Source organism: Ascidia mentula, chromosome 8 (genome assembly GCF_947561715.1).
Source record: "Ascidia mentula chromosome 8, kaAscMent1.1, whole genome shotgun sequence".
Lineage (NCBI taxonomy): Eukaryota > Metazoa > Chordata > Ascidiacea > Phlebobranchia > Ascidiidae > Ascidia > Ascidia mentula.
This window is the reverse complement of record NC_138573.1, coordinates 4,962,041-4,984,013: the sequence shown is the minus strand read 5'-3', so window position 1 is coordinate 4,984,013 and position 21,973 is coordinate 4,962,041. Positions and strand designations below refer to the sequence as shown.

General features: G+C 41.6%; 2 protein-coding genes across 3 annotated transcripts; one reads left to right on the top strand and one right to left on the bottom strand.

The window, feature by feature from the left end:
• The first annotated feature begins 6,695 nt into the window (after positions 1-6,695).
• LOC145911487 (uncharacterized) lies at positions 6,696-11,871 on the top strand. Its single transcript, XM_082998852.1, has 7 exons — positions 6,696-6,817; positions 7,299-7,495; positions 8,940-9,180; positions 9,321-9,465; positions 9,814-9,993; positions 10,556-10,647; positions 11,348-11,871. Exons 1-7 carry the CDS (start codon positions 6,725-6,727, stop codon positions 11,702-11,704), a joined length of 1,305 nt encoding a protein of 434 aa, XP_082854978.1. The 5' UTR covers positions 6,696-6,724; the 3' UTR covers positions 11,705-11,871.
• Positions 11,872-12,098: 227 nt separating this feature from the next.
• LOC145911670 (uncharacterized) lies at positions 12,099-16,985 on the bottom strand. 2 transcript variants are annotated; one of them, XM_082999081.1, is made up of 6 exons: positions 16,855-16,985; positions 15,653-15,805; positions 14,687-14,893; positions 14,260-14,439; positions 13,828-14,001; positions 12,099-12,843 (listed from the first exon to the last, which is right to left on the bottom strand). In XM_082999081.1, exons 1-6 carry the CDS (start codon positions 16,937-16,939, stop codon positions 12,578-12,580), a joined length of 1,065 nt encoding a protein of 354 aa, XP_082855207.1. In that variant the 5' UTR covers positions 16,940-16,985; the 3' UTR covers positions 12,099-12,577. The 2 variants fall into 2 exon arrangements, with proteins under 2 accessions (XP_082855207.1, XP_082855208.1); XM_082999082.1 differs by lacking the exon at positions 15,653-15,805.
• Between the last annotated feature and the right edge of the window lie 4,988 nt (positions 16,986-21,973).

Below are 21,973 nucleotides of genomic sequence, written 5' to 3'. Positions count from 1 at the left end.
TGTATCCCTTTAAGTGAAAGTGGGAAATAAGAGAGAAAAGGTGATTCCCACATTCCAAGAACCACTGGTCTAAATGTTAACGATACTTTTGTTGTAATGGTGATTCCCACATGTTTCAGTTTCAAAGAAAACACTACGCTAAGCACAAAACATGAATACTGCGTTCTAAATTCAAACATTACGCCAAAAAGAACTCATATTTGAGACGACTTCCTCGGAGACACATAATTGTGAATATACCAACACTAAATGTTGATAAACGTGTAGTCTAACATCCCAATGACAACTGTTTTTGGCCTAAGTCATGAGATCGCTGCACTACAAATTTCGTCGAAACTGCACATCTCAACAGGTGTTGTTACCTAATTCACAACAGGCTATAGAAAGATTGCCCATAGCGGCGTTGATGCACCTTTTTGACTGGCAGGTCGCAACCGTTTAGGCGCTCCTTTCTCTGGCTCATTCGAGGAAGTGTCGAATGTGTGGTGAATGAAACCTCGAGCGGAAACTATACCAACCTGCCCTTTTGTTTAACTGCTGAAACTACGTCGTATATGTTGCCACGTGTACAGTATGCGTTTGAAGAACAATCCAAAAATTCGTTTTCCACAACGAAGCGCGGCCACAGAGCAATGTGAAGTCCACACAGAGGCATACAAACATCTCACGACAAAGCTTCTCTTGTTGGACATTGCGTCAACAAGCATAAACAGTTGTAAGCGCAAAACCTAGCATAGATGAAAGCAACACTGTAATCTTTGTTGTAAATGTGAAGCGAAATGGCAAACACGAAGGTCAACAGTGAACGCAAGACGTTTCCTCCAGCAAGATGACCACCACGTTTTGTTTTCGTTTTTCTCCGAGACGTTTCAATCGACCCGGCCGCTGGTGTGGTGCCTAGTAATTTTACCCTAGTCTTGAAAGTGGTCTTTATCCCAGCTTGACCAACAATGCAAAAGAAATGGCATCGATATTTGGTAGCACGTACACATGTGAACAAATGTTTTCAACAATGAAATTCACGAAGAGCAAGCCAAGATCCCGCATTTCCGACGCCCATTTAAAAAATGTTCTGGTTCTTGCTTCATCTGACTTGTCACCAGATGTTGAAACACTTTCACAAAGCAAGCAGCATCAAGTGTCACATTAATGCTGCGTTGTTGAAGTGTGAATACATATATTTTGCTCATTTTGTGATTGGTATGATTGAGATTGCGGCAATGTAGCGTAATATACTGGAGTGAGTGTGAATTATAGTATTAATGAAAATTCCGGCCCGCCAAAGAGTTGTATACAAAACATTTGGCCCGTGACTAGCAAAAGGTTGCCGACCCGTGCCCTGGAGCAATCTGCAGAAGCGTTTTCCGTTCACAACTTCCGCTGCTTCACTTCTATTTTTATTTCCTGTTAAAAATAGAGTTCCTGCAACTGTCCGGATGTGCGTGTTTGTTTTTATCCTGTTTTTCCCTTATATATTTAGTTGTTTTGCCAAACGCACAAACTATAATGCTTAAACACCAAAATGCAATGATTACTGATTATTACAACTTTGACCCAAAATTGAGCAATGAAAAACTCTAATGCAACTGTTGCTATTCATTTACACGTTTGGGTTGTATTCCAGCAACAGTTTTTAGAGCAATGGGAGAACTGGTTGTCTGTGGACAAAATGACAAGTTCAAAACAGGGACGCCCGTTGAAGACATGTAATCTTGAGCCTCGTGACAATGCTGTGTCTCACTTTGGCCATGACATTTGAACAACATAAAAGGACGTGTTTTTTGTTAATTTGCTACAGTTGTTTGGGTTATTTCGTGGTTTACTAAACCATTTTTGAAAGCGTTTTTTAATCGTTTGTTGCTGATCTTGTCACAAATGGTTGCAGGAGCAAGAAGTCATAGAAACGTTCAAACGTACTTTTGTGCAATTCCTTGTGTTTATATGCTACAGGTTATTTGTTAATGATGCTGCACTGAGGCGGTTTCTCATGGCAGTAACTGCGGCGTCGTATACGGAAGTTTCGAATTTTCTTCTTGCCTCTCCATCTTTTCCTGTTTCCCATCTCAAAGATCGAATGTTGTTGGAAAATGTTGAAGCCAGAGAGTAAAACAGCCAGTGACTGTTCTTTAAAATCTCCATTTCGGCGAGAGAATATATTTCTTTTTCTTTATGCCACCCCGCTGTTGTCCAACATTCTCGATAATTTTGGTTCAGGAAAGTTTCTAAATCTTGCTTGGGTTGTTTGACAACCATGTTTCGTATGATGCTGATCTCTTTCAATACCTTATATGCAAAGTCCCTCAAACCTGGAGGTGCTGCAATGTAAACATGGCGCCATGCTGATCGGATTACGTCAGCTTCATCCAACGACGTCACAACAGCATTCGCGAGGTCTTTCGGTGTGATGTTAACAATCTCATCGCACATCTTCAGGTATTTTGGTACTTTATTTTGGACGCAGTGAATTTCTACCCAGTCAATTACGTCGTACCTCCAATGCACGGCCACGTAGCTTTCGCCATTAAAAATCCTCTCTGTGTATCTCTTGGCCGCTTGTACGATCGCAGCTGGTCGCCTAACTGCGTCAACAACAGCAGAATATAGTTGCCCATTTGTAGAATTTAAACTGTAAGAACTTTCTAATGTCCGCGCCACTCCGTTTGGCATCTTTACTTGAAACGCATGGAATGATGACGAATACAACGCACAACGCGCTGAGCTGCCGTACACCTTCGCAAATATACTTCGATCCCCGTTTACCAACTGGTTATAGGTAAGGTTATCTGCTTCAGATGGTAAGAAAGATATGTTCGTGGGCGGTTCCGTCGTGTCATTCAGACGCAGGGAAGTTGATCCTTGTTCCTTGATAAAAATTTTCCGTTGTGGGTTAAGAATCTTCATCTTAGTGGATTTTTCGAATGCTTGAATACGACGATAGCTTTCTTTGCTCGCCTTTAAGTACAACACAACTTTAATATTTAACAAAAAAGTTTCAAAATAAAACCTCACTTTTCTACGTTGTTTAATATTTTGTTTGAATTATTCTTTACAATCTTATTGCATAGATATGGAAGACTATTTGTGGCATACTTTGACATTCTTATTGGTCCCAGTTCGGTTTAACTATACCCGTTTATCCGTAATTTTTCAGAGCACTTGACTTAAAATTGAAGGTTAACATGTAGACTATGCTCTGTTGACCCGATGCCCTATTGGTAGACCCGGAATACCTTTGGTTAAAAGTATTGTTTGCAATAGTAATTTGCTACCCAACCAGTGTGATAGTAAAACCAGTCAAATACCTATTAGCTACCTTGATAAACTAGCTTAAGTCAATTTGTCAAAGGATACATCTTTTAATGCACACAATTGGCGGGTGTGCTCATGTAATTTTTTTAAGGTTGGTTTGTTGGAATTAGTCAAAATGTTTGCACTTGCCTGGAGCACGACGTCAAAAGAACCACGACAAGTTTTTCGAAAGGATTCCAAGGAAACAACAGGGAGAAACCTACGCAATCGTTCAACATCGATGCGTTGCTCTGTAGGTATGTCTTGTTTTCCCATTGTTTTGTGTGAGCGAAAGGTTGGAGCGACCAACGTCCTATAAACAATTCACAATTGAGAGAAAATGACAAGGGAATGTTTATTATTATTCAACGTATCCTTGTTGCTGGATAGAAGCTTTTAAAGATAATTTTCGAGTTGAAACATGTTACATATAGATAAAACTCTTTGATAAAGCATCAGAATCACCAAACAATCTTATTGACAACAAAAACTTGAATTGTTTTCGTAAAGTTATGTTTAAGTTGGCTTTCATTACTTCTGTTGTTTGTGAAAGCGTTAGTACTGGTAGTTAACAGTTAATACTATTAAAAGGTAGTTCCCTTCTAAATGGCTGTAGTCAATAGTTTAACATTTAAACGATGTATAACAAACACATTTTAACCTGTTCAGTGCAATTGCCATGTAGATCGATTGCCACAATCCCACGATTTGGTTATTTGGTCCTGCGACTAATCCCGGGTAGAGAAATTTATTGGGATCCAACTTGATCGAAGATTGAAAAGTTTCATTTTCGTTAAAAGGTCTATTCCAAATCTTGCACTTATTAATTCCAGACGACTTGTCTTCATTCGTCAACTTTTTTGGAATGACGGGTGTTGAAATACTTAAATTCGAATTGTTGTTGTGATAAAAACGCATTTTTGATCCAACAGATGCATCAGTCATCGCGTGGTTTGTAATCTTTTTGCGTAAGGTTTTCTTGTTTGTTGTTATTCTTATGACATCTTTTTGGTGAGAAGACCGAAATACCGTTTGGTGCTGGACAACAGAGTTGACAAGATAGAACTGAAATGCAATTGCCAAAAAGGAACATGCAATGATTGCGTAAATAATCTTTTTCAATGAATGGTTGGTGCCGAACTTTTCATATAACTGTCTATTCCAACCAGTCATCATGGCATACCATTTATTACACAGTTATGTGGTAGACAACAATAATAAACATGTCTTGTTTAGATTTTTAACCAATTTCTATGTCCTGAAATGTTTGTACCGGATAAAAATTGCAGACGGAACAATTAGATCATTAAATAGATTCGAAGTTATTGACTATTGTGGTGGATCTTTGCCAAAGACTGAAAACTGTACTGTTTAAAAAAATTCGTCAAACTATGTATAATAATCTAAACAGGAAAGCCAAAGCTATTATGCTGTTAATCATCCTTAGTATAATAGCTTTGGCTTTTCTGTTTGGAATAATTAACTCCGAGTTTTTTGCACCCAAGTATGTCTGATAAACTTTTACCGTCAATAAACGTTGTTCGACACTTGTGAAAATCTCTATCTCACATTGAACACCTGATGCTCGCTAACTTCCACGAAAAATCAACTTTGCAGTCTCTCTTGTGATTACTTGTCTGTTTGCAGTGGCACCAACAAATCCAACTGCTGGTGCTGAAACTCCCATACGAAACACGCGCCGAGTGTAACGGAAATTACAACTCAGATCGTCTGACAGCTAAACAATACTGGTACGGCGATATCTGATTGTTCGTCACGTGGTACATAATCGTTTGTATATAAAAACTTCATGGATTTATCTATGTTCATTCCACTTGTTTCCCAATTTATTGTTCAGATACGAACAGTTTGGTTGGGCAAAAAATGTTTTGATCAGAAAAGTAGATATCTTTTGGTAAAAAATGGCTTTTTTGTTAAAGGGAGGTATTTTCGTATAAATTCACAAAGCCATCGACGGCCGAAACAAAAGTGGTTTGCCAATTACGTGTTAGTCGGTGGCTGTAAGAGGCAAAAATGTAAAGCGCACTTCCTTTCTTGGCGATAGTAAAAATTTTTTTTCGCAAACAATGACAACCATATTGATCATTTTGAAATAAAATTATGCTGAATGTTTGAAGTTCCCCTTTTATATTTATGCTATTTTTTGCACGTATCTTCCACTGGGTGGCGTGCGGCCGCTTATTTCCAGGCATGCTGTGGTTTCACTGCGTGCAGTCTTAAAAGACATTGTTTAAATGCGCATATTAAACAGTCGACTTTACATCGCCCAAAATGAACATATGCAGCGCACCCGTAACTGGAGTCGGGCATGGGAAACGCTTATAGGATCTTGTTGTGAGAACAGATGAGATGGAAATTGTTTGTCGCCTATTCGTCAGTGCATGGCGTTTGGCGGCCGTGTTTAGACGTAAGCGCGTCGCGTGCGGCCGGCACTGCTTCTTCTCGTGGTTTAGGTGAAATAAGTACATCGCAAGCTAGTGCAGAATAAACGTTGTTCTGCATTCATGCAGCGATCAGCGGTGATCGTTATGCAATTAGGCATGTCCGCTGCAATCTATTGCTGTCACGGTCTCGTTACATTCGGCAACTTATCAAACGGTATAACACCAACTTTTTTATTGGTGCTTAAAAGCAGGCAACGGACAAAAGCTAGGAAGACTGTTGAAATTTGAAACCTGGGAATCGACTAATTGGGAGCCAAATTCGCGTTATGGCAGCCACGTTCAACGAGTTGCAGTGGGGTATGAAACAGGATGCGGCAGGATACAGAGCATGCGGTGCGGCGCAGTTGTGAATACTAGGCGCTGGTGAGCCTCCATAAAAATTAAGGCTAGCGCTTTAGGTTAGATTCACAGTTAAAGTAATGATAAAAATGTGTGAAGTGTTAAAAATGGCATGAGTTTGCCAGTTGGGTTTGCAAAAGAACCTCCGGACCAGTTAAATGTAGTTTTACGTCTATTGGTTGTTACTTTTGTAGTTTGTTACAGACATGTTTACAGCATATTGTTCGACAATTATTGTAGACAAACAGACATGAGGTCAAAGTTAGACAAAATGTCGAAATTCCATACGGAGATAGCATTACGCCAGTAATTACAAACTCGATACACTGGGGAGAGAATCGATGTAATATTGAAAATATTATCAAACTTATTGACTTTTGCGTCGTTGCTGGACAGGTCTATGCGGTCGTAAAGCGAGACGTAACTTTCACAGACATTGTTTATCCTCGGGAGAGTATATATTTGGCATTGTTTTGCGTCAGAGACGAGTTAAATTACCAACGCCTGATTTATCTGCCCATATTTGGGTTGTTACCGCAAGCGGGAAGAACTTGTAAAGGCGGAACACTCAACTTTTGGCCGTAATGAACAACTTTTCCTCGCAGCTCAGAGATTTAAGCATTCATTAAACAATGGATTTTGTTGAAAACGTGACAGGTCGTCATCCCTGCCTCCTTCGTTTCCGTGTTGACCTGGTCCCCTACACCATCATCGTTGTGGTCGAGGTCAGTGCCGGCTTGATGTCATTCGTTACGAGTGTCATCGAAAGCCTTTTGTTAGGTTTGTGGAAACGGATATTGGCTTGGGTTAACAAAAATAAATTACTTTTTTTTAAATGGCGGTAAAGCCATGAATGTCGCGCGAAATCAATGTTATCTTTACCACTAAATGCCATTTCAGTACAAAATCGAGAAGTCGATATTTTAGTGTTGATGCGCTGTATATCAAAGTTCGGGATAAAGTTTTGACAACATTATGTGATCATTGCATCCGTGATGTTTAAGCACAGTTGCTGCACAAAAAGGTGTATATTGCCCATGTTCCCCGGCTAGTGTTCGGATTTACGTGAATGGACATCCTTCGCATTCGGTTTAAGCCCATAACAAGAAGCTCGACTTCCCCTTCTAATCACAATCCCACTTCCCATTTGTATTGCTGTAAGTTGCTCCCTTGCAGAAAGCCTGACCCGTGCATACCGTTTTGCAGAGTCTGTTCAATCTCCTTATCGTGGTGGCAATTGCCTTCAATAGGAGCAAGCTCAAACATAACCACGTCTACTCCTACGTCACGAGTTTGGTGATGGCCAACGTTGCCTTGGGAATTCTCTTTACTTACACGCTGGTCAATTACATGATCGCCTTTGAAAGGACGGACTTCTCTTACGCTCGAAATGCATCAAACAGGTAACATCCCTAATTCAGACTCTGCAACTTACGCTTTGTAATGAATGATAGATAAAAATGACAGAGTCCTGTTTACATAAAGGTTCAATTTCTCTGGGATTTTATACAGGTTATAATGGTATTTTAACACGTTTGTTCAAGGCTACAAGTTTAGTTTGTTAGTTTTCTCTTCGGCTAAAGCCAAAAGGATCCATTTTTTAATATAAACAAAACAGGATTTTGACCAGAAACAGCTCTTGATGTTGCTAATTTGTCACACGTTTGTTATTAGTGTTGCGTTGAATATTATTACACAACCAGTATAACAGCAAACGACTGAACGTTTTACCAATTTGGCTGCAGCCGCTTGGCTGACAAGGACAAACTATGCGGTCAGTTGTTTTAATCTAAACATCCTAACAGTTAAAATCGCGCCGAACAAACAACAACAGTGGAAACTCCAACATTTGAGCTAATATATGGGGAAAATTTTGATAAACAACTTCAGCTTCGTTGGCCGTTCACTAACTTTTTTCACACATTTACCATTTGACTGCGAAGACGATTGCGCAAAGTACGTCTACATCCCTAACCGTTTTACCAATTGGGTTGCTTTTTGAAACAAAGCGTTTCAGTGTCTGTGTCAACGGCGACAGCGCGCAATGGTTTGATAAATTGTTAGCACTTACAGCGTTTTCGTTTCGATCACTTCGCGACGGTTGTAGCTCGGGGAAATTGTAAAAGAGAAAATCGTCGCGGCAACAGATAATTTGGTTTGCGACAGAAAATCCCTTCAATTGACGGGCGGGCTGTGACGCTAGAGTGACAGACGGAACGCAGGTCGTTGTCAGCAAGCTGATTCGCGATTACAGGGAAGTGACGTATGTCCACGATTTGCTTAGTAATGTGTTTTCCGTTTGACTGGGGATGCATCATCGTCAATCACCGGTTGATTTCCGGCTGATTAAAACATTCTCACCCTGCGTCGGACCATGCTTTGCACTTCCTCAGTCGCCGCCCATCAAATTTAAACTTGCAGCATGTTGATTTCATCTTTAGGTTTTTGTTTTTCTTCCAAAAATACCAAATTATGCTCATCGCCACTGGGCAAAATAATGTAAAATCCTGTAGCTGTCTCCATGCTTTGTTGTTGACCGGAAAAGGCAGCTACTCACCCGTCTATAGTAATCCCTCGAACAAGCGTGACCTTTCCGCGTGGTTTTGCATGCATTCAAATTGTGCCCATCGTATACAGCCTTGTTTACCCAACAACAACGCCTGGTAACATTACCAAAACATCCACAGAACAAGTTTGGCGGATTTGCAACAGTTTCTGTCCTGAATGAGGTCACATATAACTCAATCGTCGCGTTACAATTAACGAGAAAAATCAAATTGCAAGCGCTGTTGCTTGGTCACAGAGATATGCGGCTTTATGTTGCTAATATGGCATAATATGCTCCAGGTACAACCAAGAGAACCCATCTCAGCAAGGCATTATGACGTGGTGGGCTTTCCGCAAGGCTTTTATGGTGGCATTTTTCCTCATCCTGAGTGGAAATGTCTCAGCCCTTATCCACGGAATTGCAAACAGCGCCTACTTTGTTGGGCGCTCGGGAGGCTCGGGAGCTAAGCTCCCTTTCAGACTTCTCAGTTCTTCCGGAAGCGCATCACCCACTAGAGAAAACTATGGAAACGTATTGGGCGTAAGTGCGTTAAAATGATCATCCTAAGAACTTTTATCGTAACCGGTATTACGCATGCGTTGTCAAGTATTCCAGTGAGTAACTTTCGAAACCCGCTTTGGGTTTTCCCACAAAATCACTGACCTGACATATATTCACAGTCACGGAAGCGCCGGGCATACGTTACAATTTTTGTCACTTGGGTGTTGCCGTTCTTCTACAGTTTGCCAGCCGCCTTCGGTTGGAATTGCATTGAACATTGCGATTGTTTGCCAGGTTACTACGGTGGTTATCGTTGCATATCAAGTGAGTGCATATTTCTAGTTTCAAAGTTATAAGTTCGCCATCCGCGACCATTGCACTGCGGCAGTCGATATGTTACAGATAGCGGATTATGTAAACCACTTTCAGCCTGAGTAAAAGCCTAACAGTATTTATTATTTGACTGTCGATGGACATTTCACTGTTTCGCATAAAATACGTGGAAACTAGACGGTACCCAATTGTTTAAAGGCGTTATGAATGATTTGTTCTATAAATAATTTGCTGATCAATTTATCTTTGCTATTTGCCGCATTCGCCGCTGCTGCTCTCTGCACTGCATGCCTGGTTCGTTTTAATATTTATGCCAATTTTATGCAATGGTATTTGCAGAAACAGACGCGGCCCTGTGTTCCCGCGTGTGGAGTCCGATGACAAACGCTCATTTGCTTTTGGCTGCCATCATATGGTTCATGGAGTTGATCATGATCGGCGTGAATTTGTTTTACGCCCTTCACAAATACTACAGGACTTCTGTCAAGCCTTCTTACAGCTTTTCAAAGGCCGAATCAGGTATCTATCCACAACCAATGCGAACGTCACGAGTTTAGAATTGTGAAACGCATTGCTTTCGTGCGAAACCAAATTCAAAATATGTGTCATGCTACAGTAACTTACATCGCTGGTAAAAAAACGTTGTTATGAAACATTGCTCCAAACGCCTTTGCAGTGCACGTTACCTAACAGTGTTACGCTAGTTTCAAGCAGCGTCACTACGACCAAGATTAAAAAAATAATATTATGTGCAGCAACCAAGCAGAATTGAAAGTGTGGAGTACGGTGTCTGTTCACAAAAATCAATTTGTTTCGCGACCCATAGTTGAAAAGTCCTAGAATTTATAACACAGCAATGATCGAGTTTTGAAGCGTGGCTGTCGTTCGAACACAACGTCTTACCGCATTTAAATACGTCATGATAATATTGGCTTCGTGTTCGAACCATCACTTGACTAATGCACGATTACTATGCACTAATTATTTGTTGATGGTTGGCGTTCATCTACCAACAAGCATGCCGTGACTCATGCAAACAGACCCCAAACATTCAATAACGCCATTCATTGTCTGATTGCAGAGGAAATGACAACGCCAAACGTACGTTCAGGCCAACAACCAATACCCATCACCACATCAAGCCCTGACACTGAACCGAACACCACCAGGCAGGTGAGGAACAACTATACGCTCTTCACAAACACAGCGCGTAAATATAAAGTATATAAAGTCGTCGCCTTTCAGTATGACTGCAACACCCTTTCCCTGTATGCTTGTGACAAGGGATTTGCTTGGTTTTAGTTTAAAAAACGTTTTCTTTTCGGGGGCTTAGCACACGGGTAAGAGCAATTGTTGTGTGCTGGAAGCGATGGTTTAAGTAAAGGTCACATTCGAACAACTTCCTCAATGAAACGTTACAGAAAAACAACCACTTACGGGAAATGCACATAAACAACGATGTAATGTTCTTTGCCACCAAATGTTGCACAACCATATTTGGATTTGTGCTTGACGAAACAATCGACTAACTCAAACCACTTACAAATAAACTGGTCTTATATTTTCAAAAACAAAAATTAGCTGCAATCAGCAGTCGCCTGATGACGGACTGGAATATCGTATCGGTCCATTTAATACAGGACCGCGCAGGAACAATGAATTATTCAAACAGTTTCCGGGAGAACGGTCAAATTCGGTAGTGTCTTTTGAATACGACAACATTTCAATGCACATACTGCTACCATTTAAAGAGTTACCACAAATTTACATTCGTATAGTTTTACTGTATCAGTTTGCCGCATCTCAAAAACCTGCATATCTGTACAATTAAAAATGAGGCATTTTGTTAAAAACAAATTTGGTATGTTTTTAGATGTTCTATCGGAGGCCGATCCACCCCACTGTAAAACTTCTGGTTTTTATATCGGCTGCGTACACGCTCACCACTACCCCAGTGATGATCTGCGTGGTGACCGATTTCATTGGTTCAACAATACTGGGTGCTACATTGGTCAGTGATATGGTTATGACTGCAATCTCCAGTCTCGTGGTCCTGTATTGCTTTGTGTGTCCTGTGATCCTTATCAGGTACATGCCCGGGCTCCGCACCGCCATCGTGCGGTTGTTGATGCCGTGCACGTGCGTGTCTAGCAACGCTGGCTCGAGTCTGGTAATGCGCTCCCGACCCAGTGCAAAGAAGCGCCAACAAAATGGAAACACTGATCACTGAATCGCGATCTCTTCGTCAATTTGTTACCTGATTTTTGGACGCTTTGGCGAACTTGTATTATTATTATTATTATTGTGTTACACAACATATTTGTTTAAACCTAACAACTTGCCGTTTGCCACTTACGTATTTCTTGGAGGTTCATCCATATTGAACTAATTACTAAGGCACAGTTGCGTGAAACATTCAAACACTCTGTTGTTGTATGTGTGGTTTAAACATTGATATACTACTTGAACAACATGCGTAAAATACACTTGAGGTAAATATTCAAAATCACAGCTCAGAAGCTGTAAGTAAGCATAGCCTGATAAAAATTTATAAAAGAAGTAAAAGAATTTTCTTGCCTTTTTCTTGCCATTAAAACGAAACAAATAACGTAGAATTGTTTATTTATAAGCAACATCAACACGCATTGGCAAACAGGATAGCAACCCAAAAGGCGCAACAAACATAACACACGAACGTACAGTAACAACACAATAAAAAACTTAAAAAAGTTTAACGTTTTTTTTCACAGAATAACAAAGCGCCCACAGGAGTAAATTTTTGTTTCCAACAAATAAATGTTTTCGATAGAAATTTTAATACTTTTATATTCATAAGTTTATGCAAAACAAAAGGTTGGAAATCCTGTCAATGCATGATATGCAGGCAACGAGAAATATTACAAGCTCTTCCGTATTCGCGCGCTATTACAAAACCCGTAATATTGTGGAAACCAACCCATGTCATCACAGTGCAAGAAACACGTCTCCCCGACACAGTGTAAAAATATTCAGCTCGTACACAAGCTCAACCAAACCTCTCAACCCCAACTGAACGCAACGCTCTTTATAAATTGTAAAAGTGTCTCGGTAGATGACGTCAGTTCTATTCGTACCACTGATCCTCTTGGTAAGTCTCCTCTAACTCGATTTGCGGCGTTCTTTGGTCGTCAGGGATCGGATGGACCGACCTTTCCACGTTAAGATCCGTCCGCACGAGGTCGCCCTGTGTCGGCACAGGGGGAATGAAATCTGGCTCGACAGGAATCTCGCGATCTATAATTTCGGGTGACGTTTCTTCGCGGTGGTTTTCCTCCTCAGTCAGTCGGGTTTCATGTTCGTTTTCCTCTTCCGAAAATGTTGTGGGAATATCTGAAAGCAAAAAAAGAAAATTTATTACATTTGTGGTTTGGTATCAACTCTGTTTAACGTCTGACGGTGAAACGCTGTGTAAACTACGAAAGGCACATTTACCTCTAAAGTTTCAAATTGCGTCACAAGCTTTAAAAATATTTTTGGGTGTTGCCCCCATTGCAAGTAACCGATTTTTGTATCGGGGGCAAAACTATATGTGAAACTTTAGGCACACATTGTGTTTTCATATCAATTGGTTCTGTTTTCTGGTACAGCTTGACCAACAAACACCACAAACTTTCAAAACACTGCGTAAGATCAAGTTGATCCATCGAGGAGAAAAGGACTTGGATTTTATCGAAACATTACGTCGATTGCAGCAATTTGGTCGTGCCACTTTCGTGTAGCAACGTCATGCGAGGGACAGCCTTTAAAGTTCATTTTTGCCATGCCCCGTCGTTTAAGTCTATATTCCACGCTTCAGGTAAACAAGCTGATAACGATCAGACGAAATCCCCGCAACTCCACCGTCGTGCGGGGCAGAAGCAAAAACAAACCCATTTGCAATGATGTTGTTGCGTGCTCGCGTCATGCCACAAAGTTTGTCCAATGACACAACGGCACCCCTTCAACATAATTACTTGGGCGTGGGAGTGATTGGGTATGTTGGGATGTTTGTATTAGAGCATAAGAGTTTACAGCGGGCGTCAAAGATACGGTTAGTGTGCTGCGCTCCGTTGTGGAAAAATGTATAAATAAGGAACGCCGCGGTTGGAGTTAATTTCGACGAAGTTTAAGGTTAAGTCTGGGCGTGAATAAGATAAGAATAGACAAATGCATTCATTGTAAGGTCGAAATCCGATATATATTGAAAAAATTGCCTAAAATGTGCAACAGCCCAAAGTAAAGCTGTGGTCTGCTTTGAACGAGAAACTATTCCAACTCCGAGTGTTGGTTAAAAGTATGAAATTAATTTACAACAACAAAGGATTATTTTCTTACTTATTTTGACGTTAGGTGCCGATTGCTCAAACATCTTGAAGCAAGTTAGTGCCTTGTAGCCGAAACTGTCTATCCAGCAGGGAAGGTCGGAGTCGCAGCTGCGTTTGATGTCCCGGGTCTGCTTGGTGTCCAGATGCAGGCACGTAGAGACGTTAGTGAGGAATTCGTCCATCTCTATAAGATTGAAGAAAAGTTATAAATTTGTAAATGAGTTGGCGAAATTCTCAAGTACATATGTATGAGTCTTGTGATCGAACAACACTTTTTTCATTGTAGGGAGTTACATTTTCCTTGTCAAAACAGCTACATCCACGAACAGTGTACATACAACACGGATTTTTTAATGTGTTTATTTATTGTCAACCCCATTTTGTAATCCAAAATATCAACAGTGTTGTCAGAAGAGTCCTTTGTGTCATGTTATTTACGTACCTTGGTCCATTTTACAAGCAGTGAGGCACGTCCCGCTCGACTGCCCGATCAATTCCATCCAACAGAAAGCATTGGTGCTGCATCGGGAATAACCCTGGGCAATTTTTCTCCACGGCTGGCGAGTGCACTCCCACGTGCATTCAAGCACCTTACGGGCTCTTCGTCCGATCAAAAGGGATTCTGTTTCAAAGGACGGTCATTAGTCGTGACGTCATTGGCAGGTGGCAAGTGCAAAATAGGGATGTTTTCTGTTGACATGCCGCTGGGCCTTGGGAATTACAGGATTTGTGCCTTGCGGTATAATCGATTTCAATTACACCTTCACAATGCGTCATATTATGTCACCGACCTTTTGCACACCAGAAAATTACTGCGGATATCCTATTGCACTGTTTTGCGACGATAACAATTCGTTGAACTTGTTTACCTGGCTGAAAACAGCGCGGTCCGTCGTCGGTCGTCTGATCAAAGCAGCAGCCTCGAGCCTCGCACACCTTTTGGGCAATGGATGGCCAACCGCAGTCCACCCGCTCACGAGGTGTCGCCACACACGACCGCAGAGTCGTCTTGTCTCGGCTCGACGTCAGGGCAACAGGGAAAAAGGCACTTCGAAGATTGACGTGCTGGTAGGTGCCTGTAATTTGCAAGTGGCTGGGAATTAATTGGCGTCGCGTTCGGTTTTGAGTGGGCGATTGTCCCAAACACATAGGAACTGTGCGTGGGCTCATCGGTCATGTAAACCCTGGGATGTATTGAAGGCTATTTCGCGTCGAGCCAGCAGGCACACCTGTAAGCAGTAACCGCGCGGATGGGAACAAGCTAAATGCGATTTACTCATCACTCAACATCCGTTCTCAATCCGATTGCAACGGTAGCGAGACGCAGCAAACCTTTCAGACACAAGTTCTATTTTAGTCTAGACGCAGACGTCGAAGCCATAAAAATACGGACCGTGAAGGACATTAAATCGTGCATGGGCACCTACGCCGTCTCGCCGTCGTTAAGTTTATGACAAACTGAATGCAAATCGTGCAAGGCCACTTGGGTTTATCAAGGATGGGCTATTTTTGGAAAATATCCTTTTAAGGAAAATAATCAAACGAAACATCCGATGGGCACCATATTTGGAATTAGCGGGACAATCCAGCCAAGACAAGCATTTTGCAGAAATTATTTCCATAAACCATTGCGCTGCGACGCATCCGTTGTGATTGATTAAACAGCGCGTGTATGCGTCTGTAGAATTTTATCGCCTCATGTAATATTCCACGTTCTCTACGAGCGAAAACGTGGCCTTATGTGTAAGCTGGCCTTCTAAAATGGCCTTAACCGCAGCATGCTTAACTCCTCATGTCTTTATTTTATAGTCTTGTTGTTTAAACCACCAACTTACTGGCACGAGTGGTGTTTGGCTTGAAACATCTGATAGCGTCTTTAACGCTACGATCGAAGCAGCATCCCTCTCTGAGGCATCGAACTCTGCCGTAATTGGTTTTGGCGCAATTTTCTCTTTGTTCAGGCGAGACGGCGCTGCACTTTTCGTTTTCTGCAAAAACAAGGGCCCGCTTTTGTAAATTTTAACAGACATTCGTAATTAGCCTACAACACAACCGCGGGTAAACAAACAGGAGATAAAGTTTTTGGTTTAAAATCCCATGCTATCTTGGATCGCGGTTTGTTTACGCGATGCGTGACTTATCACGCCCTTGGTAGAAAGCAAGAGGCTTTGGAGAAGATAACAAACATGGAGTGCCAGTGGAATCGTACCGCGGCATGACATCGGCTTCCAGTGGATTCGCAACATGTGGAGAAACGCCCAAAAGTCCCTGATGTTTTCGCAGAGATTTTTTATTCTTCTTCGAAAGAAAACGATGTGTTTATGCGCGGAGGCTTTTCGTGCGTTTGCGATTCCTGTAAGCAGTTGTCTCGAAAAGAACAACGCACGCGAATTCCTTTATGGCAGAAAACAAAGAATGACGATAAGATTGTTGGATGCCGTTGGGGAGTGTTGTCCGTAATCGCGTTAAACGCCATCATTACAAGCAAATCGTTTACAGAAAGTCGCTAAAGCGTGGTTTAGGCGGTGTTTAAGCGTCCGTTTGCCGATGGGAGAACGGGTTTCTTGGGTTATTCGCTCCCGCGTGGCGTCGAAGGAGTTGGAAACCATTCCTCACCGATTGATAAACGTAAGTAAGTCGTCCTGCACCACTCCCAGTAATAAGACAGCTTATAGTGCAGGTTCTTGGCAAAGTGAATACCCGCGGTTGGATTGCCACACGCCTCACCTCACTAATCATCAAATAAGCGATTTCCCGAAAACCAGTTTTCCGTGTAGCAAAATGTACACGCTTTTGCGAATATTATTCCCGCGGTTGCTGACGTTGTGTGCGATATTGTTTGGTATCGTTTACGCTTCGATTTGCAGGCGAACTGCAACTAATTTTAGCCAATATCCAAACTAATTACATGTGAAAAGATTAGGAAAATATAAGCAATATGAGGGTCGTGCAACAGGAGCGTAGAATAGGCATTATGTTACCAAGCTAAAAATCAGAAACCAATACACATTTAACTGAACAATTTATTTTCCCTTACCTTGCTGGGTGGGTGCAGACGAGCAGAAGCACAATGAGATCGCCATCAAAATAGCAATTGTCAAAACGTTATTGGACTTTGCCATCGTAGCAGATTTTGTTTAGAGTTTGTCACGAAAAATAACTAAACCTGAAAAAAGATTGTATTCCTTAAATTTCCACAAACTCATCACCTCTGTTCTCAGCTAAGAGATTGCTTTATACGGGCACATTAAGTCCACAAATTAATACACTGCTTGAAATCAAACCATCTTCAATACATCGAAACAACTGCCTCAGTCGATCCCCGACCAGCCCTATTTATTGCCTCTCGGAGTCACGTGGTCACGCGTTTTGACATCACGATCCCACGCACCGCAAGATAACGACCTCGAAATGGGCCCGTCTCCTTTTTCTTGCGTCCTCCCGAAGGCAAGAGTGACGTGACCGCCAACAGGTATGGAGATAGCGTCGCTAGACAATTACCTTTCTGCGCGGCCCACGCTATATTCCCTGGCGCGAGGCGTCCAAGTGCCAGCGCGACAAGATTTTTGAAAATGAAATCAAGTGCAGCGGGCAATCAAATTCTTGTATCGGCCGCTAATTGTGGCTAACAATAGTTTAGTTTTCCGCCGAAACAAGATATTGGTGACCTCAAGTACCACCTTGTCCATTTGTTGGGACAAAAGCCGAGTGCGCCAGTGCTTAATCGGTTCGGTGCCGGCTCGCCGAAAATTTAATCGCACTCGTTTCGAACTATTTGCTCGGGATTTTCCATTTCTATAATTTTGTCCAAGTTCATGTACTCTACAATACCATAAACACAAGGTAGCATGACTAACAGACAAAAATTGTTAATTCTTTGCGCCAATGTGTGGAAATTTAGAATGCCGCTGCGCGCTTATATCGTATATCATCAAACTGCGAAAACCTCAACTGGATTCGGGTTTGGATATTGGATGATGGTGCAGCTGCGCATAAGACAAGATCGAGTGGTTGGTGTCCTAAGGAAGGTTGGGCCACCTGGACCACCCGCGTAACTTGCATCACGGTAAATGTTGATTTGAAGTTTTTCGCCAAACTCCGTCTTCCCTGCAATTATGTTGAAGGGTTGTTGGAAAATAGATGCACTTTGCACTTTGCATGTATATTAAGTTCACCAAGGCTCTGTTAAGATTTCTATGTTTTTTCTGTGCCATTTGCAGACAAATGTTTTTGATCCCTGATGATCTTCTGTCGGCATTCTTGCAAATTTCCGCTGATCAAATAATAAACTTGTTATTAAAACATTGTGGAAGATGCGGGAACTTTTTCTAACAAGTAAAAATTTTCATGTCATGACTGCATGTCTGCGATAACAATGGAAATATCACGACGAAAAAGTTTTCTAAATATATAGTAGATGGCATTTGCCACGATGGAATATACCCCGATTGTATGAAATTTGACGACACGGAAATGTAGTGTGGTTATTAATGCACGTCATGTTTTGAGTCAGTAATGGCAGTATCGAGAAATGACTGTAAAAATGTTTACTGCGTTGAAAACCAACGATTCGTCGCTTAACCGAATATGAAGATTGCGGCTTTGTTGTTATATGTCAATACCAATAAAAATCCGCATCCATTTATACATCAAATAAAACGTGCAAGACTGAATGAGTCATCCATTACACAACCGTATTGACAAAATTATTTATGCTGCTGAAATATTTGTACGCAATTTTTGATGATTGTTTGATATTTTTGGGCCTCTGCGAGTTCCTAAATTGGTATCCGATTAGTTGAGGGCGTTGTCAGAAAAAGACTCGACACTATCAGTTGAGCACGAGTACGCGGAAAAAATAACCGAGACTACGTGCCTAAAATTAGGCGGTCTGGTCTATTTTTACTGGTAGGGTAATCTTAAAACAAATACAGATTACAGTGAACAGTTTTCGGGTATGAACTACTTCTGTAGGGTCGCCTCATTACGTGCTGTTAAATTTAAGTAGATATTTATTTCTCTCGTAACCATAGATAATTAGTCTTTATTTCTAATTTATAATGGTTGTCTCCATGGCAAATATTGTTGGCCCAGTTTTACGCAATGTACACAATTTGTCTTATTCAGTATAGTCACTTCACATATCAACTAGTAACAATGTCAAAAACTTGCACTATTTGTGTACTCGTTAATCAAAACGTGACATACGTATCATTTCTCGTGTCTATTCACATTGCCGCTAATTAACTACGCTTTGTTTAGCATGAACTACGATATTATTTTACCGAATTAGGAATGCGGCCACTGCCAATGAGTAGCACTTTCAGATACTCTTATTTCCAGCAACTTGGAGCGTAAAATCGCACAGCCACCCCTAATCCTCCCGTAAATGGTCATGATCAGCAAACGTGATCATCACTGTGGTTTGCGTGTTAATCAGATGGGGATTTGTGCATGATCGCAAAGACACACATTCGATGTAGCGTCGCGTACAGGTCGGCACAAGCTGCCTCAGACAGCGACAGCCCAAAGGCCCGGAAATAGCGCGCAAGCCCACGCCGCGGTCTTTAATCGCACTCCGGCAGCCGCGGTACGGGCACGGTAATATTTATAACACGAACAACCTTGTGACGTTTCTGTTTATGCGTCATCGTCATTAAGGGCAGTTGCAAGAAAGTTGCTGGAAGTTATCTCGAAAAACATCACGCTTGTCGCTATAAACAGCGCCACCCGTCGCCTGGCACTCGAAAATGAAAGACATTGGGTGTGTTGACTTAAAATGAAATTCGTCGTCCTGCGAAACCGTTTGTGGAAAAACGACTCGCAGGTAATATTACGGTTATGGTGGTGCATCTCTTCATCGATTCCACTGGAATTAAGTGTGCTGTGTAAACACTTCACATCGAATGTTTTCATTTGATCAATCTTGCCTCTGATACAGTTAGGTCATCTTGGCATTTTTTTGCGGTAATTCACGTGACCGCCAGGCAGCGAATTAAAAGTTTGGCTCGCTAAAATCAAAATTTGCATTGATCTTAAATTTAAATACACTTGGTCGGTATCAGGGACACGTAAAATTATCTTCCGATTTTTTTGCTTTTGGCAGGTTTCATAAACACAATGATTTGCACTTTGACGTTGCACACGAGGCAAAAATCCTCGGGCTGCACTATTACATAACTCTAACTATTACGAGGCGTTTTCCGAAGCATTCCAATGCTTCAGTTTGTTTTTTCCTCTCGACCCGTTACACTGGAATTTCGCCAAAAGAACGCGCAAAATGCGAATACATGTTATAAGCCTGCAGGAAACGGCCGCAGAATTTCGGATCGAGGTGCTGGCGACCGATGTTAAGACGTGCTAAGGCCTGCAGCAATCCGATCTCGAACCGCAAGGCAATCCGATTATGAGGGCAGCGAGCTGCGAAGTATGGCAGACGAAAACATTGCGGGTAATGCTAACATTTGTCCGACCTAGCTTTGAGTCTTGATCGAGACGGCGCAATTCGGCTTCAGAGGTCGATTGACGCTTGCGACCGACCGCAAATTCGTCGACGGACTCGGGGCGACCCGGGACGCAACATTCCTGACTGGACCACGAATATGTTGACGTAATTTGGCGATAACGCCGATCTCGCTGCCAGATACCGTCGCGGGTATTTAAACATTGCATTGGTGAGGAAATAACGGAAGGGGAACGCGAATCACCTTTTGTGGAATTTAACACATCTGCTATAAGTTGATTGAGAAAGGCGAGAAGGTCCTGTTTTAATTGGTTCCCATCGATTAAGCGACGGCCTCTTTCGGCCTTGCCCTGGTCTGCAATTATGAGACTGTCCATACACCTAGTATTGTTTACACGCCGAGTTTGCTGACAACGTGGAATTAAGGTGCCTAGACACTTGGTTTTGGCGTCCCAACACGACTTTAAGGCACAAAGGACAAGTGCCTTCACATATCGTATTTCCAAATATGGAGATTTGGTGAGTAGTGTGTTTGCCAAGAGCCGATTGCGAAACCATAAAATAGCTGGCGTGCTTTGTGTGCAAGACAAAACCCACCGGAACAATCTAATTACATACTTGGTGTCAAACAAATGGTTTAAACCGACTTAAAGCTGTCGTAAGAATTTCGAACTTGTAGTCAAACAATATAGCAGCTGTCAAGTGTGAACCACAGAACCAACAAAATTGCAGTGAGAAAAAATGGACTGACATGATTTCGTGCAGTTTCTTTTTTTCCAAAACCTGTCCACGTTAAATTATTTTTACCCTACGTGGAGAAGATGATTAACATGTTTTTGAGATTTTTTGTCCGTTTCGATAGATAAACAATGCGCTGGGGGAAGGGGGGCATGTTTGAATCTAAAACGAAATCTGTGTTCGTTTATTTTCCAAGCCAACCACAAGGAATATTTATTTGTAAAGGTAAGACTCAATTCACTGCGGAATCTGCAGCATATTTTGCACAACCGCTGTACTGAACTTTGAGGCACAATGATGGGCTTGTCCCACGTTGGGTATCCAGTAGAACCGGTAGGATGAAAGGAGTGGTAGCACTTAATAAACATCAGTCACTTTTAGGGCGAGTCCGCGTTAATACACACTGGAAAGAGAACTGAAAATGCACACTCACTGTCTAAGTTTAGGATTTCCAGTTTTCGTTCAGGCAGTTAATGTTTGTAAATTGGATGTCGTTCGAATCAATTTTCAATAAATTTCGGTTGTTTGACAATTACGACTAAAGAAAATATTGACTCGAGAATCGTTATTGGAAATAAAAACAAGTTAGACGATTTTAATATAAGTTTGAAACTTTCAAGTTTGCGAGGAGTGTCCAATAATGACCTCGATGGCCAAAACCTTATTGCTATGATTCATCACTGACAACGACGAAGCAGACAGATCACAATCTGGCCGTGGCGTTTTCGAAATCAGTTTGTATGTACACATAGCGCCACCACGCGATAGTCAAATAAAACTGTTTGTGTTGTGTCGAGTATTGTTTAAAGGAGCCTATAGGTTACAAGTCACGCGAAACAACTTTTACAGTTGCAAGTATTGAAGTATTTTTCGCCCAAAAATTATACACCCTTTAACTTGTTTTACCAATATTACAGAACTTCACATTAGCCGCTATATAAAAACACTACCTTTT

Coding starts and splice junctions, on each gene's coding strand:
- LOC145911487 (XM_082998852.1), top strand. CDS start 6,725: ATGGATTTTGTTGAAAACGTGACAGGTCGTCATCCCTGCCTCCTTCGT. Junction 7,496..8,939: donor GCTCGAAATGCATCAAACAG/GTAACATCCCTA, acceptor AATATGCTCCAG/GTACAACCAAGAGAACCCAT. Junction 10,648..11,347: donor AACCGAACACCACCAGGCAG/GTGAGGAACAAC, acceptor GTATGTTTTTAG/ATGTTCTATCGGAGGCCGAT.
- LOC145911670 (XM_082999081.1), bottom strand. CDS start 16,939: ATGGCAAAGTCCAATAACGTTTTGACAATTGCTATTTTGATGGCGATC. Junction 15,806..16,854: donor GTCTGCACCCACCCAGCAAG/GTAAGGGAAAAT, acceptor TTGTTTTTGCAG/AAAACGAAAAGTGCAGCGCC. Junction 12,844..13,827: donor GGCACCTAACGTCAAAATAA/GTAAGAAAATAA, acceptor TTTTGCTTTCAG/ATATTCCCACAACATTTTCG.